Raw genomic sequence first — 14,518 nt, forward strand, 5'->3', positions numbered from 1 at the left:
CTTGCTTCGAACCCATGGACCTTGATAGTAACCTTCATAGTGGAAGACGAGCATCTTACCACTGCTCCACTCGGGCGCATCAGTAAGAGCTGGAATGTGGGAAAAATTATCTGGCATAATTAAGAAAGTAAAATACCACGACCAAAAAACGGGACAGCTTTCTTTAAAAGCAGATATGGTTAGTTTACATTTTGTAGGCTTTCAAAGGTGTGAGCAGCTTCGGACGGGTAAAATGTCAGGTTTATCCCAGAGTCCCCTAGGTTAAAGCGTTTTCAGTCTCCCACGAGGGTCGTTTTAAGGGTGGCAGATTAGGTAGAGCTGCCCATGTTGAAACAATAGAATAAGAAAGTACCCTTGACAAATATGGGAGTCAATTCCATATTTGTTTATTATAGATCGAAGTACATGAACCAGAAATCAATTTTTTTTTTCAATTTTCCCCGACATAAATATATAGTATATTTTTTAAACTGTCAAAATTTTGCGGTAGCATTTACGGCAGCAGGTGGTAAGTGGTAAGGTATTCCATGTACTCTCATTCACAACCATGTTAGAAAAAAAAACACCCTGTCATACCACAACTTGAAATTGTCCCTAACCAACTGGTGCTCCCTAAATACTGGGTGTCGGCTTGTCAAAACATTGGATGGATTGACGGTACGTTAGTAACTCATGGTCCATTCTATCAATTCCATTAGAAATCTGGGGTACTACAAACCATATATATCCCTGACACCTAATCAACATAATCATGTCTCCTTAATTCAAGCCTTACATACCTACCAGTGCCCTAGTGTATAGGCGGATACAGAGGGGTCCTTCGTCCCCCTCTCGGCGAATATTTTTTTGGTATCCGTTGAAGGGTGGAGGGGGTCATTCGCCCCCCCCCGTTCACTATGCATACTATTGGCGAAACTCTCGAGTGGCGTGATGGCAAGATGCTCGTTTACCGCCTTGAAGGTTGCCGTCATGGTCCTAGCATGGCCCCCACAAAGGGGGGGGGGCCTGACAGGGCCCGTGATACTTCTCATCATTTTTATGTTTTTTCACGCTATAAATTAACTACAGAAGGGGCCCGTGAAAAGTCTGACCGGGGGGCCCGCAAAAGATCCCAGCATAGCCCCGCTCCAGGATGTGGGAGCCATGGGTCCTAGGTTCAAACCCAGGGGACAATATAGATATTTTCCCTAACGATCTTGAGGCGACCACCGATAGATGGCGCCTTCATTTCCAACCCAACTCATTACTGGCAGTAAATTTCAATACAGTGATATGGCCAGAGTTGAAGTACATACTGTCGGTGATTCGCCCTCCCTAAGGAAGAAAGGACATTGTGATGATCGCGGCTATTGACGTATTTCCCTTACACCAGCATTGGGCGTGTGACCTTAGGGCTACGATGGCTCCAATATCTTCGCATATAAAGGGGCTCTACTGAGGGCTATAGTATGACCCCTGCTGTTTCACACAGTGCGTAGGAGTAGGAGGCCATAATGTCTGGATGAAATGACAGTTGTGGGTGGGTTATAAACAGATGTCTCATTCCAGAGTGCGTGGCCTCCACATCCTGGAACAGGGCTCCTAGGCCAGGATATTTGGTGGGTCTCCGAGCTAGACTTTTCACGGGCCCTTCTACAATGAATTTATAGCATGAAAAAGCAAAAGTTGGTGGTAATTTACCCGGGCTCCATGGATGGAGCCCTGTCAGCCCTACCCTTGTGGGGGCCATGCCAAAGTGAAATGCCTGTGGGTGCCGATGAAGTGCATGACCCCTCCCATCCTAGAACAGGAGTCCCTAGGCTGCATTTTTCAGCAGACGTCCTCTATAGTTAATTTATAGTGTGAAAAACAAAAAATGCCGAGAATGGTAAAAGTCCCAGAGCTGAAGCTCCGTCAGTCCCACGCGCATGGCCCCCACAAGGGGGAGGCTGACAGGGCCCGGGACGATTTTCATAATTTTTTTTGTTTTTTCACGCCATAAATTCACTATAAAGGGGCCCATGAAAAGTCTGGTCTGGGGGCCCGCCAAAAGTCCCATCCTAGGGGCCCTGCTCTAGGATGTGGGGGCCATGCCCACGCGCGTGGGTGGACCATGATGCGGGGCCTGGTGCTCCGAGTGGCGGACTAGAGGGGGCGCGAATTGAACAATAATCTCTCCTTCAATATATGAGGGGTCGCCAAAATGCGTTCTTGCCCCTGCTGACCAAGCATCTAGTTGCAGCCCTGTGTTTCATAAAGTATAAAGCGCTTATTTTTCATAGGGAATATTTACAAATCAACAAAATTGTCAAGCTAATGCTTAGTTGAATAGGTGAAGTAAACATAAATACTGTATTTGATTATTTCAATTCCGTTTTGCAGGTCGATGCTTTGGCCACGGTCAATGAAAATAGTTATTCAATATTTCATTCACCCTTTAATTCAATATATTCATTTATTCTTTCTTGGACGCCTATAAGTGAATCGCCTGGCATAACGGAATATCCAAAAAAGCGTTGTATAGAAAATTGTTTGATGTTCTAATATAAAGGAAAACTGAACGCGCGCGCGTTTGGATAGAAATTTTGTTTTGTGTAAAACAAGTTTCAAAGTGGTTCGTTATGTAGATACTCAACAGTAGTTTTTCAATCGGGTGTAGCATGCGTTAGGGTACGTCCATAGTGAACCGCTTCTCGCTACTCGCTTTATCGCGGCTGAAAAAAGATCGTGAAAACTCATTGGGGCGGCCATAGTGCGCCCGCCTACCTGCTATTACCGGCTCAAACTGCTTTTACCCGCTTTAACCAGAATGAATTATTATTTCTTTTTCTCGCTTGACCGGCTCACCGCTTGCAGTTTTGAACGGATACTTTCCTCTAAGTGTTCGTTTTATAATGGAATAGTAAATCGACGGAGTTTTTGTAACGATCAATTATCGTTATTACTAATCGTTGATTAATTATGACATAATAAAAGCGAAATCGTTAATCATTAAGTAATTAAAGAAAATTCCCAATTATAGTGAATCCAATTGGAGTTTTTGTGACGATTAATTATTAATACTAATCGTTAACTAGATGGCATAATAAAAGCAATATCGTTGGTTAGTCATTAATTAAGGTTAATTAACGATTATACTGAATCCAACGGAGTTTTTGTGATGGATAATTGTTGCTAATACTAATCGTTAATTAGTTATGACATAATAAGCGAAATCGTTAATTAATTAAGGATCATTAATTATCATACTAAATCCAACGGAGTTTTTATGACGCCTAATTATTGTTAATACTAATCGTTAATTAGTTGACGTAATAAAAACGATATCGTTAATTAATCAAAATACCGTTGGATTTCGTTTTATCGTTACTAATTATTGATCATGATTTAGTTTTATCGTTAATAAACTAATTAACGATAAAACGAAATCCAACGGATTTTGCCGTTAATTAGTTAATTATCGGCCAGTTCAGTTTTATCGTTATTAGTTGATTAGTTAATTATCGATCATGATTTAGTTTTATCATTAATATAAACTAATTAACGATAAAACTAAATCAAACGGAATTTTGTAACGATTAATTTTCGTTTTTCTAATCGAAAATTTGTTGTGGCACTAAAAGCGAAATCGCTGATTTATCATCAATTAATTAATTTACTATAATTAGCGATTACACTAAACCCATTGCAACTTCAAGGCGAGTCCTATTAATTTCATGTACATTCGTCATTCTTTCATGTTTAATTTTATAATAAATATTTTTTGTTGTCAACAAAAACACACAATAGATCCCCACGTGATAGCTCAATGATGCCAACTGCCCATGCAGGCAGACGTTCCCGCGAGCGGTGCACTATAACCACCACCAGCTAGAATCGCGTGGGATCATCTCGCCTTCTACAACTGCCGCGGTTTAAGCAATAAAGCGAGAAGCGGGAAGCGGTGCACTATGGACGTACCCTTAGGGTTTCTCTCGCGGGATCTCACACCTGAAATGCAACCGGGAATGTGAAATCGTTTCCCGGGAGAAGAATAAGGTTGAAGATCACATTTCTGTACTGAACTAGACGTACCTAAGTAATTTTTCTCACTAGAAGCATGCATTTTAGAAGCTGGAATAATTAAATTTTGAATAAAATTAATCGTATTAACAGATAAATTATTAAATTAATACATTACACACACAGTGTATTTAACCCTTTTTGCAGCATTGACGAGATATCTAGTCAATCTCTTTCTTGCCCCTTATTTTATCATTGAAAAGCCCAAACATTTTGTTGGTGTTTTTTCGCCGATTCGTGCAAATTTAGTTTTACGTCACAAGAGTGGCGTCATTTTTTTCCCCCACAAGGACTGTGTATATATACCTGTTTTTAGATTGAATAAATATAGATTGCTCCCATTCGCATTTTGACTCCGGATCGTTTTTTGAGTTTTTTTCACTGCCAGTTACGAACCATGAAAGTGGTCGATCTTCAACAAATGGTAACAGAGCGTGGTTTTTTTTCATCGTGGTTCTCTCGGAATGCAATGTTGAAAATTCATTTTGAATTTTTGAATTTTGTTGTTTGAATTCATTTATTAACTAGTAGTCTACCACTGATTGACAGGTTGCTGTAAGTTCAGGACGTGAAATCTTTTTGCAATGGCAAATCTTTTTGTTTCAAAATAAAGCCAATGAAATTTTTTTTCGAAACATAAAATGTACAGTGATATCTCATTTGAGCGTCGGTGCAAGGAAAAAAAAAGACGCATAAGTAAGAGAAGCGTATAAGTGAATAGAATTATACAGTAAAACCTCTCTTTTGCGGACACCGGTGGGACAAAAAAAAAAATCGTTCGTAAAAGAGGGTTGACCATTATTCGTGAATTTGAGATTCATACTTTTATTATACAGTACAAAGGAAAATTCTGTGGTGTTTGGTCAGAACATGATATCTCCAAAAAATGGCTTTTTAATTTAAAAGTATGGCTAATTATAACTAATTAGAAGTGAGATAAATGCACAAATACGCGCGTACGGCTAAACAACATGCTGATGTGAGATATTTTCATTTGTATTTGTGTGTATGTGCGTTATTTTTGATTTTTAAATTACAATGAAAATGCTTATATCTCAGAAATGTGATTTTGGAGTAATCATGTTCTGACCAAACACCACAGAATTAATATTTGGCCATAAAAGAGGGGCCACCGCATCTGAGGGGGTGTCCGTTAAGAGTGGTTTTACTGTATTATATCTTTGACCGGGAGTGCAGAAAATCCTCTTATAACCGAGAGTAATTCTACCGATCCTCTTATAACCTCACTTTGTATAAGTGAGAGATCACTGTACTCCTAGCTCAAATTGTTTGAAGGATTGTTTTATAAATAATAAATTACTCTGAAAGAAAAAAAAAACCAGATTTTTCTGTAGTTAAGTAAATTTTTCTAAAGAATTTTAAAAATAAAATTACATTATTTCCAACAATGCTCTAGTATGAATTTCCATCCCTATTATGAGTATACTTGCTTGATAAGTAACGAAACTACGGAGATTCTGGATTCTGAGAGAAATTAAGGATAAATATGATACTATGTATATTCATAATAAAACCACAGTGAAATATATCTCGATATATCAATATTTTGCGGACGAAGAAAAGTATCATAGTAGGGCAGTTATCGTTAAATCGAGAGACATTGAATACCGACCATCAGGGCCACAACTAGATGCTTGATCAGCCGAGGCAAGAACACATTTTGGCGCCCCCATATAATGTTCAACGAGAAGTTAAAAGGTGAAATTCGCGCCCGCCTCTGTTCCGGCATCCGGGGCAAGAGACCCGCTTGCTCCCTCCCACACTTGCGGTCCTGCCGACCATGGACAACTGGAAACTTCCATGCTATAAAACGGTTTACTCCACAGTACTTTTGTGCATTACACAAAAAGTAGCTTTGCGGAAACTTCATAAACATTTTCGAAAGGTAGATAGTGCAAAATACCAATTTTTATTAAACACGCTCGAAAGAACAAAAACTGTCGAAGAATTGAAAAATATATAGCAGGGGATTTTTAGCGAAATAGTAAAGCAATATCTTTATATATTGGTTTCAAAATCTATAAAACAGTATTCTTAGAGTGGGATTTATCGTAGTAAAGGATATCGCTGTATCGATAATTTAACATTATACTAGGCGATTCCAAACAAGATTTGAAAAAAATATCATTGTAGAGGTATTTATCATCGAGTATCGTTATACAGAGGTTTTATTGTATATACAAACTCTATAGCGTAAGCAGGATTTTCTCACCATTGGTCGGGGGGGGGGGGTCATTGAACATTATTTTTCTTCCCGAAAGAGGTTTCCCTTTTTTTACTGCAAAACAAACCATAATATTTTCACAAGGGATGGGGGGGGGGGGAAGGATTTGCACAAAATTTTTCGGGGGTGGGGACCAAGCGAAAAATCCTGGCCTAGGGGCCTGGCACTAGCTTGTGGGGCCATGGTCCTAGTAGTAGCTCTATGAAGCTTCTTCCAGTCCTCCATCTTTCTACAGTCTCATGACCCCTCCAAAATCGTACATAACATGAACGCCAGTATTCTGTCATCGGACTTATCCTGTTGCTAAGATCTCTTTCAGTCCAACTTTGTTGTATCTTAAGCCTTTGCGGTCCACAGGTTTTTTCGGCACTTTGTTGGTACAGTTCGTACTTCATAACACCTCCCCGCAATAAGGAAGACCCCTAGGTGTTTGTCCCTTTGCGGTTTTTGTATAGCTTATGAGTTCTGCTAAGAAGCCGAATTCACAGGAGCCTTCCTATTATCGCAAAGGACCGTTGTAACAATGAAGTACCGTTGTTTCCTGATGCTGTCCCGATTCCACGTAGGACCGCGAAAAATTAAAGATAAAATGGAAATGTGTCGATTACAAACTATTTTCTATCTTTATTTTTCGTGTCAGCTTGATAGAAAGAGTTAAATGAGAAAACTCACTTTCACGCCATTCAAGTTTTTCCTCAGCTAATTTTTACCATTTTTGACCCCCCCTTCTCAGAAAAAGTCAGCAAAAGTCTGACTCTCCTCCCCCCTTGTCAGCAACATTTAGTCAGCTCTGCCCCCTACCTCTTAACGCATATTGGGATCAGAGACGTACGCAAGGGAAGAGGTGGGGGGCACGAACCTCCTATGACACTCCCAGACGATCAAAAATTTATTTTTCATGCAAAAAAAGGATTTAAAAAAAATATCGGAAGAAAATATTACATATTATTTGATTATAATACCTTTATATGTTGTTATAATCAAATTTATGTTAATTTCAATGCTATTTGAAGATAAAGTACTCAAAATTTCTTTTTAAGACATTCATTGCGACCCACTCCCTAAGACTTTTGTGGCCCCTCCAAAGGTCGATCCTGGGTATGCATCTGATTGGATTGCCCTTCGAGAATACACATGGAGAGTCTGACCGCCACCGTCTGACGCTGCTGTAGTGAACTTTGCTAAGTATGTACGAGGATTATTTTTCACATGACTTATATAGAGACTGAACACACTATATTTTTTAGCTTGTGTTTTAAATTTATTAATTGCTAGCTTAAGTTAAGCATTAATTAAAGGAGTGGCATAGATTGCCGTTGCTGGTTGGTGTGAAGTAGCGAGAGTTGAGCTCTGTCGTCTTCTTCATCATGGTTTCTCCTTCAAATCAATTTGAAGTAATTCCTTTCTATTTAGCTATCGATGCGTTTAATAGAATCATTGCTGATGGGTCTTTTTTGTATTTGCTAGCTAATGATTACCAATTTTTTTTCCGAGTTAAAGGTGGGTCCACACCACGAGTGACTAAGTATTTCAGGGGAATAGTAAATAAGTACACCAAACGTTTCACTTTATTTTTAATATCCCACCAACGCACAAACCAGCTGCGTGACAGCTTCCAATCATACAAGAAATTATTTTTCCTAATTTTCTTTGCTTGTTCCGTAAATCATCGTAGCTTGTGTTCTCTTCCACATCATACACAGGAGCCTAGACGGTACAGAGGTGTGGTGATTCGTTATTCACAAAAAAATGTATCATTAGCATAGGCGACAGGGCGAAAGTAGACAATTTTCCCAGATCACCATGCGCACCCTTGGTAAACCACCTTCCCCCCCCCCCCGTTGTATCCACTTATGTACAGGAGTCGAGCAAATCACTCAATAAAAACGCATGTGACGTGCTGAGTGGACATAGAACAGTTTAACCGACTCTCCTCTATAAGTGAGTCAGGACGTGGAGGAAGGGGCGGTCTGTAGAGATTTACTAGAGAAGGAGGACAGCAGAGGTCTTAGAATGGTTTTTCTCGTTTTTTGGCATTTCCAATAAAGATGCCATTAAGATTATTTCATATTTTTATAAAGAGTAGTTGATGACGTAAGTATTAAAATCCCCCTCCCCCCTTGTCATAAAAACTCAGAAAATTCTAACCCCCATCAATGCTGACGTAATTGATACTTGAATGGCCCATTTTCACATTTAAAAAAAAATGTATGTGCTTAAAGTCGAAACACTAATCAAAAGTAAAAGATGATATTTTGGTAATTTTAAGAAAAATTGACTTTATTTAGCTGATGAAATTCAAACAAGCTCTTTACTAACATTTCAAGATTGCATTTTCGTCTACCATTTTGCCAACGACATTGTTATCCTTGTCAACGCACCAACAAGTTTTCTTGGCCTCCCAACATTGTTTCTTGGCGTAAGTTCCATCGGCAGCGCATTGTGGCAGGTAAGCGTCTTCAAGCCCTATTAAAGAGAATGACGATGTAACTACATTTAACTTCATATTTATCTGCTGGTGAGGTCCTTGTTTCGAAATTTGTTACAAGATATAGCGAGGATTTGTTTTTTAGCCCAATTGTATGAAGAAAAGATTTTTTTCTGGATATTATGCCGAGGTGAACTCGGAAAGAAAAGTCTACGTGGGGAATCGAATCCAGTTCTGTTGCTATCCGGGCAAACGTGTTATCCATATACACCACAGGAGACATGACCATTCTTACTACTGCCGTTACCTGCGGCCATTTGTTGAAGTAAAGGGAGCTACTATATGCCTCTATTTCAGTGCGCCACGTATAGAGCGTAAATAAGTAATTAATGGTCGTGTCGCGTGTGGCGCATATGGATAGCCCGGATTACAAAAGGTCTGGGTTCGATTCGCGGTGGAGACTAGTGGAATTTTCTTTCCCAGTTCACCTCGGCATAATTATCCAGAAAAAAAAGTCTTTCCTTGCTACAAAACAGTTTTTTGTCTTTGGATCTTAATGTAATTATCATACTCGAAAATAGCATAAATTTACTTTGGTACGATATACTGAACAACGGATTGTTTTTACAATTTTTAAATCAAAGTTTTAGTGTTGATATAGCTTTGATAAGCTTTTGAAATCAGAAATAATTAGAACTTTTAAAACTCAGATAGTAAAGTAAATAAAAGGATATCAAAATGTTTGCTATTACAGTATGTGTTCTTTCTCTCTGCAATGTGCTGATTTTTTTTAATTAAAAGTGATTTTGAAATTATAAAAACTTATTATGATGTGACTTTTGGTATTATTTAGGATGATTCAGGAAAAAAAGGAAATGTTGTTGCAGGAGACCTTTTTTTTTAAAAGTGTAAGTACCTAGCAATGATGTGTAAGGAGAAAAAAGTTTAAAAAAAAACTAGCGATCATATATAAAAAACAAATAATTTTAATTATACACTGCAAAAAAAATAAATAAATAAAATAAATAAAAAATAAAATAAATAAAAAATAAAATAAATAAAAAACAAAATAAATATAAATAAACAAAATAAATATAAATAAAGAAAATAAATATAAATAAACAAAATAAATATAAATAAACAAAATAAATATAAATAAACAAAATAAATATAAATAAACAAAATAAATAAATGAATCTAACATGGTTGTGTATACTTACTGAGTTTCAATTTCTCGTGTCTTTTAAGATGGCATTCACAGGTGCGGATCTTAGGCGACAGAGGACTTGCAGGGTGTCCCTTGGTATCATAGCAGACACAGAAGTTGCTGTCCTTGTAGCACTGAAGAGCTTCGTAATCACCGTTGGGCTTGCATTTTGGTATCAGCTTCATGATAGTTTCATGTTCCAAGGCACTTTCCCGACGCTTTTCGCATTCAGACTTAGCTGTATAAAAATAACGAACATTGTTAAACGTATTGCTTTTATTTTTACTGTTTCAGTACGAGTTATTCCAGTTTCGTTGCTGAGGATCTTTTTGGAAATCGGATAAACTGCTTTAAAACACATCAATTCATTAAAAATGTTGTATACTTACGTCTGGCTCCCGCAGCCAATGCCAAAAAGGCAGCCTATAAATTTAAATATAAAGAAATGATTTCAAACAAATGTAATAAATGATAGATTTCACGTTAGTGTTACATTGCAACAAAATTACATGAACTAATATTTTAGATGCAAGAACCTTAAAGAAAAACTGTTTGCTTCATGAAGACGGTATAAAGACAGCACGATGACATACATGATGAGGGACAAAAATGGGATAAACATGCAATCATCATTAGGTCGACTCAAGCAGTAGGTTAATTATTTGTCTTTGCAACTACCAAAGCAAAATCACGCGATGCTAAAAGTCGACGAAGTGAGATGAAAACGGGACACATAGTATACAGTATATCGAATAAATAGCTATTGGAAATTAAGGCGTTTACTTTTTGAATATGATTTAAAATTATAAAATCATTGTGACCAAGGTTTAAGAATGTGATTATTTTTATCTGGACAAATATCAGCTGTATATTCACGGAAATTATTTTCATACCAAATTATAATTTGTGATTGCTAGTAACGGTCATTTGGCTTCTTGGTAATTTTTTTCCCCTTTCTCTGTATTACACATTTCTTACTAATAAAAGCATTGTTAAATGTTAATATTTAAACGATTAAAAGAATGGAATAGGAGCACATTAGCGTGCGAAGAGCTGTTAATATAAAATGATAAATATTGATTATATACTTACGAAAACAATCACAAAAGTATTCATCTTTAGGGACAAGCAACCTAAAAAAAATAATAATGAGACACTTCGTTTAATTTTTTTCCCTTTAAATAGAAATTCTTTTTTCAAGTTTTCAGTTACCTTTTGACACAAGAATATTAGAAAAAAAGAGCAAAATTTATATAATAGTTAAACAAATTATTTGATGTTGTCTTTTCTTACACAGTCGAAAGACACACGAAAAGTACGTCCACATACATTGACAAGCCTGCACGAAATGAAGGACTTAGGTGTGTACCACATTTTTTCTTCATTTAATTCACATGCAAATGTTGATCCAGGATTGAGTACATATTCGTGATATATTGAGTTGAGTATAATGTTTTCGAATAGCCAAGTTTTTTGAAAAAAAAGTATATTTCCTCCATATGGAAACTTTTATACCGATCACCAAAAACTTAAACAACAAGAGTTATAACATGTAGAAAAGACACGTCGAAAAGAATTGGTTACCTATTTAGAATAATGGAAAACCATGCACTAAGGAAGTAACAAAGTGTGCGATAATTGAGTTTATGCGCAATAAAATTTCGGACTTACTGGAAAACCTTATTTTTGGTATACGACTCAAGCAGTAGGTTAATTATTTGTCTTTGCAACTACCAAAGCAAAATCACGCGATGCTAAAAGTCGACGAAGTGAGATGAAAACGGGACACATAGTATACAGTATATCGAATAAATAGCTATTGGAAATTAAGACGTTTACTTTTTGAATATGATTTAAAATTATACGACCTGATTGTACACCAACACTTACCTGTTTAGCTTTGGGTACTGCGAAAACAAAGTGCTCAAACAGTCTTAAACGCGTATATATCTAATGAACAGGTGATGAAAATCTCACATTCTTTTTTCTTTTCTTATTGTACTTGCTAGCACTATCTAAATACAACAGCTGTTCAAAGATAAAATCTATCATATCATTTGAATAACAGGAAGAAATAATATACTTAATGCAAACCAGAATTTTCTTATGGATACCATAATATGGCACTAGCATCGGAAAGCACGTAGTTATACTATCAAGTATCCTAATCATGAAATCTCGATTTATTATTAGATGCAATTGGTATAAGAAAAGTAAAATGTTAAAATATATACCCGATTTATTTCGAAAGAAAAATTAATACAAGACGGGATAGCATTTTATTATAATATTCAACCCCTTTCTCAATAAATAATAAAATAAATAAAAGACGTATACAAGTTGTTTTAGCTTCAATATAAAGTGATTATTCATACGATATTTGGGGCCAACATATGCTTGAGACCTAGTTGACCTCAATAATAATCAAAGGTAAATATATAAATAAAAAATAAATAAATAATAGGTGTCTTGCCCAAATTTGACAACGGTAAAATCTCGGTATAATTCGGCTAAATTCCAAGGCAGTGGACCTTTATTTATCGGATCCTATACGATTTTCACGTTCAGTCTTGTTTCATTTCTATACATTTTAGTGGCAAAATAATTCATTTACGCCACACACACGCCTAACTTTAAAAACTTTAAATATATAACGTTTTCACCTGGACTCGAACCACAAATTTTTGGAAAACGATATCATTTCTATATTACACAGTTTTTTGCAGGTGCCGTAAGCACTTCGTTGGAACCGCCTTTGATGTATTTGTAGTAGCGAAAGCCGTAAGTTTTAGCGTAATGAAAAAATTAGCACTGAATAGGCTGATGACCATCACCAAAGTGATTTGTTTATTTATTTTTTAAAAATTCTGGAGACTCGGTAAGCTTTAACGAAAAAGATTATGATTCGGTAGAGCGTTACATGTATTTCGTGGAGGTTTTGAAAACTGATTGAGTATAGGTTAGTGAATATAAGGAATGGCCTGTGAGACTATAAGAAAGAAGTTCCCAGTATCAGGTTTTTTTTTTCATTTGTTTGCAGTAGGATTTCCTTGAATTGTGGTGTCTTGCTCGTTTACTGTTTCCAATGTCGAGGAATCTATAGTTCCTTTCTCATAAAGATAACGCGAAAAATAGCACAGAATTCCGGATTATTGACGAAAGCGGACCCTTTGCAAAAATATTGAATACCATATTTCTGTGTCAACTTTTAAAACGTCTGAACTGTAAAAAAATAAAATCAAAGATGTTGCTGTTGCGCCTGCCTATCATTAAAAAATGGTTTTGAAATCAAGCCTTTTCTTTTATCTTAAAAGAATATGATTATAATACTCATGTTTTAAGTAAAAGTAATGTTATCTAAATGGTGATGAAAAAAATTTTTTTTAATTGTGTTTTTTTTAATTAAATTTTGTTTATGTACTGTATATTCAGATGATTTTGAACAAAATCCCAAAACACGATCAAAATAATAAATTTTTGTAACAACATGGCATGGGATGACGACGCGATGTCACTAATTTTAAACTAAGTTTCAGCTATACGTTTTTCTCATTTATACGATTTTTCGAAGTGGCCTAACGAAAGTCTTATAAATGTAGTTCCAATGTACATGAAAATCGAGCATGTTTCACGTGAGGTAAAGGAAGGCACCATTATCCTGTCCAAGGATGGACGGAGCTTATCGATATACGATACGAATCTTCGCTATCTATACGAAGGTTCAACAGATGGCTGATGCGAAGATGAATTTAGGAAAGAGAAAATTCAACTTCCCTTGCGGGGAATCGAACTCACGTCCTCTCACGTGTCGGGTGAGTGCCCTAGAGTCTAGGGCCTAGACGACAAAGGCAACGATTTTCAATCTTTTCTTAGAGCTCGTGTGCGCTGAATAGGACCGTTCATGGATGGTCGGACAAAACTCGTAATTGCTCACACTGCCACCAGTTGGTGACTTGTTCAAGGATGATGTCACTCTTCGCTATCCATACGAAGGTTTTCTTCGTATGGACTGATCAGGCCAAAACTAAAAACTGGCCAGGTTTCCCTGTCGAGATTTCTGGATTTGGCCTGCATACCCCCTTCCACAACACACTTTGGAATGCCTTTCAATTCGCTGGTGGGTGATGGACGCGACGGACGATAGTTTGGCTCTTGTTAGTTTTGTATTGGCGACAGTGCATTCTTAAAAGAAATTGCAAAAAAAGTGTGTCAGAAAAACATGGCTCAAAGAGTCACTACAGAAAACGGGACACATTTTTCCGACATAATTTTTCTTTCAGAATTGAAGGTTGTGCCTAGAGATTATCACGATTACTTACGGATGGACGAAGCAACTAATTTAAACCTGCTAGCACTGGTTGCGTCAGTCATTAAAAAACAAGATACTCTCTCTTGCGAATGCCTATTTTACCTCACGAGAAGCTTATGGCGACATTCAGATTTTTGCATGACCCCCCACATACTAGAGCAGGGCCCCCTTGGCTACTACTACTTTACCACACACCAACTCCGATCTAACACCGTCTATAGCAGAACGCCTTCGTGCGAAGCTCGTGACGTCACTGAAGAAGTTATTTCACCTGTAGCCATTGGATAT

At 37.0% G+C, this 14,518-nt stretch overlaps 1 protein-coding gene across 3 annotated transcripts; it reads right to left on the reverse strand.

The window, feature by feature from the left end:
* Nucleotides 1-8,548: 8,548 nt before the first annotated feature.
* On the reverse strand, nucleotides 8,549-11,887 carry LOC149065801 (U24-ctenitoxin-Pn1a-like). 3 transcript variants are annotated; one of them, XM_089253645.1, is made up of 5 exons: nucleotides 11,812-11,887; nucleotides 11,014-11,054; nucleotides 10,311-10,344; nucleotides 9,935-10,159; nucleotides 8,549-8,752 (listed from the first exon to the last, which is right to left on the reverse strand). In XM_089253645.1, exons 2-5 carry the CDS (start codon nucleotides 11,035-11,037, stop codon nucleotides 8,601-8,603), a joined length of 435 nt encoding a protein of 144 aa, XP_089109771.1. In that variant the 5' UTR covers nucleotides 11,038-11,054; nucleotides 11,812-11,887; the 3' UTR covers nucleotides 8,549-8,600. The 3 variants fall into 3 exon arrangements, with proteins under 3 accessions (XP_089109771.1, XP_089109772.1, XP_089109773.1); XM_089253646.1 differs by having other exon boundaries at nucleotides 11,593-11,830; XM_089253647.1 differs by lacking the exon at nucleotides 11,812-11,887 and adding an exon at nucleotides 11,506-11,619.
* Nucleotides 11,888-14,518: the final 2,631 nt, after the last annotated feature.

The sequence above is a fragment of the Pholcus phalangioides genome, unplaced genomic scaffold (genome assembly GCF_987345545.1).
Source record: "Pholcus phalangioides strain wild (caught in Gottingen) unplaced genomic scaffold, Ppha-v1.0 ptg000039l_1, whole genome shotgun sequence".
Classification (NCBI taxonomy): domain Eukaryota; kingdom Metazoa; phylum Arthropoda; class Arachnida; order Araneae; family Pholcidae; genus Pholcus; species Pholcus phalangioides.

Excerpts from the sequence above, each read along its gene's own strand:
- LOC149065801 (XM_089253645.1), bottom strand. The coding sequence starts at position 11,037 with ATGAATACTTTTGTGATTGTTTTC. Across the intron at positions 10,345-11,013 it reads ATACTTTTGTGATTGTTTTC|GCTGCCTTTTTGGCATTGGC; the intron begins GTAAGTATATAA and ends TTAAATTTATAG. Across the intron at positions 8,753-9,934 it reads ACACGAGAAATTGAAACTCA|GGCTTGAAGACGCTTACCTG; the intron begins GTAAGTATACAC and ends TCTCTTTAATAG.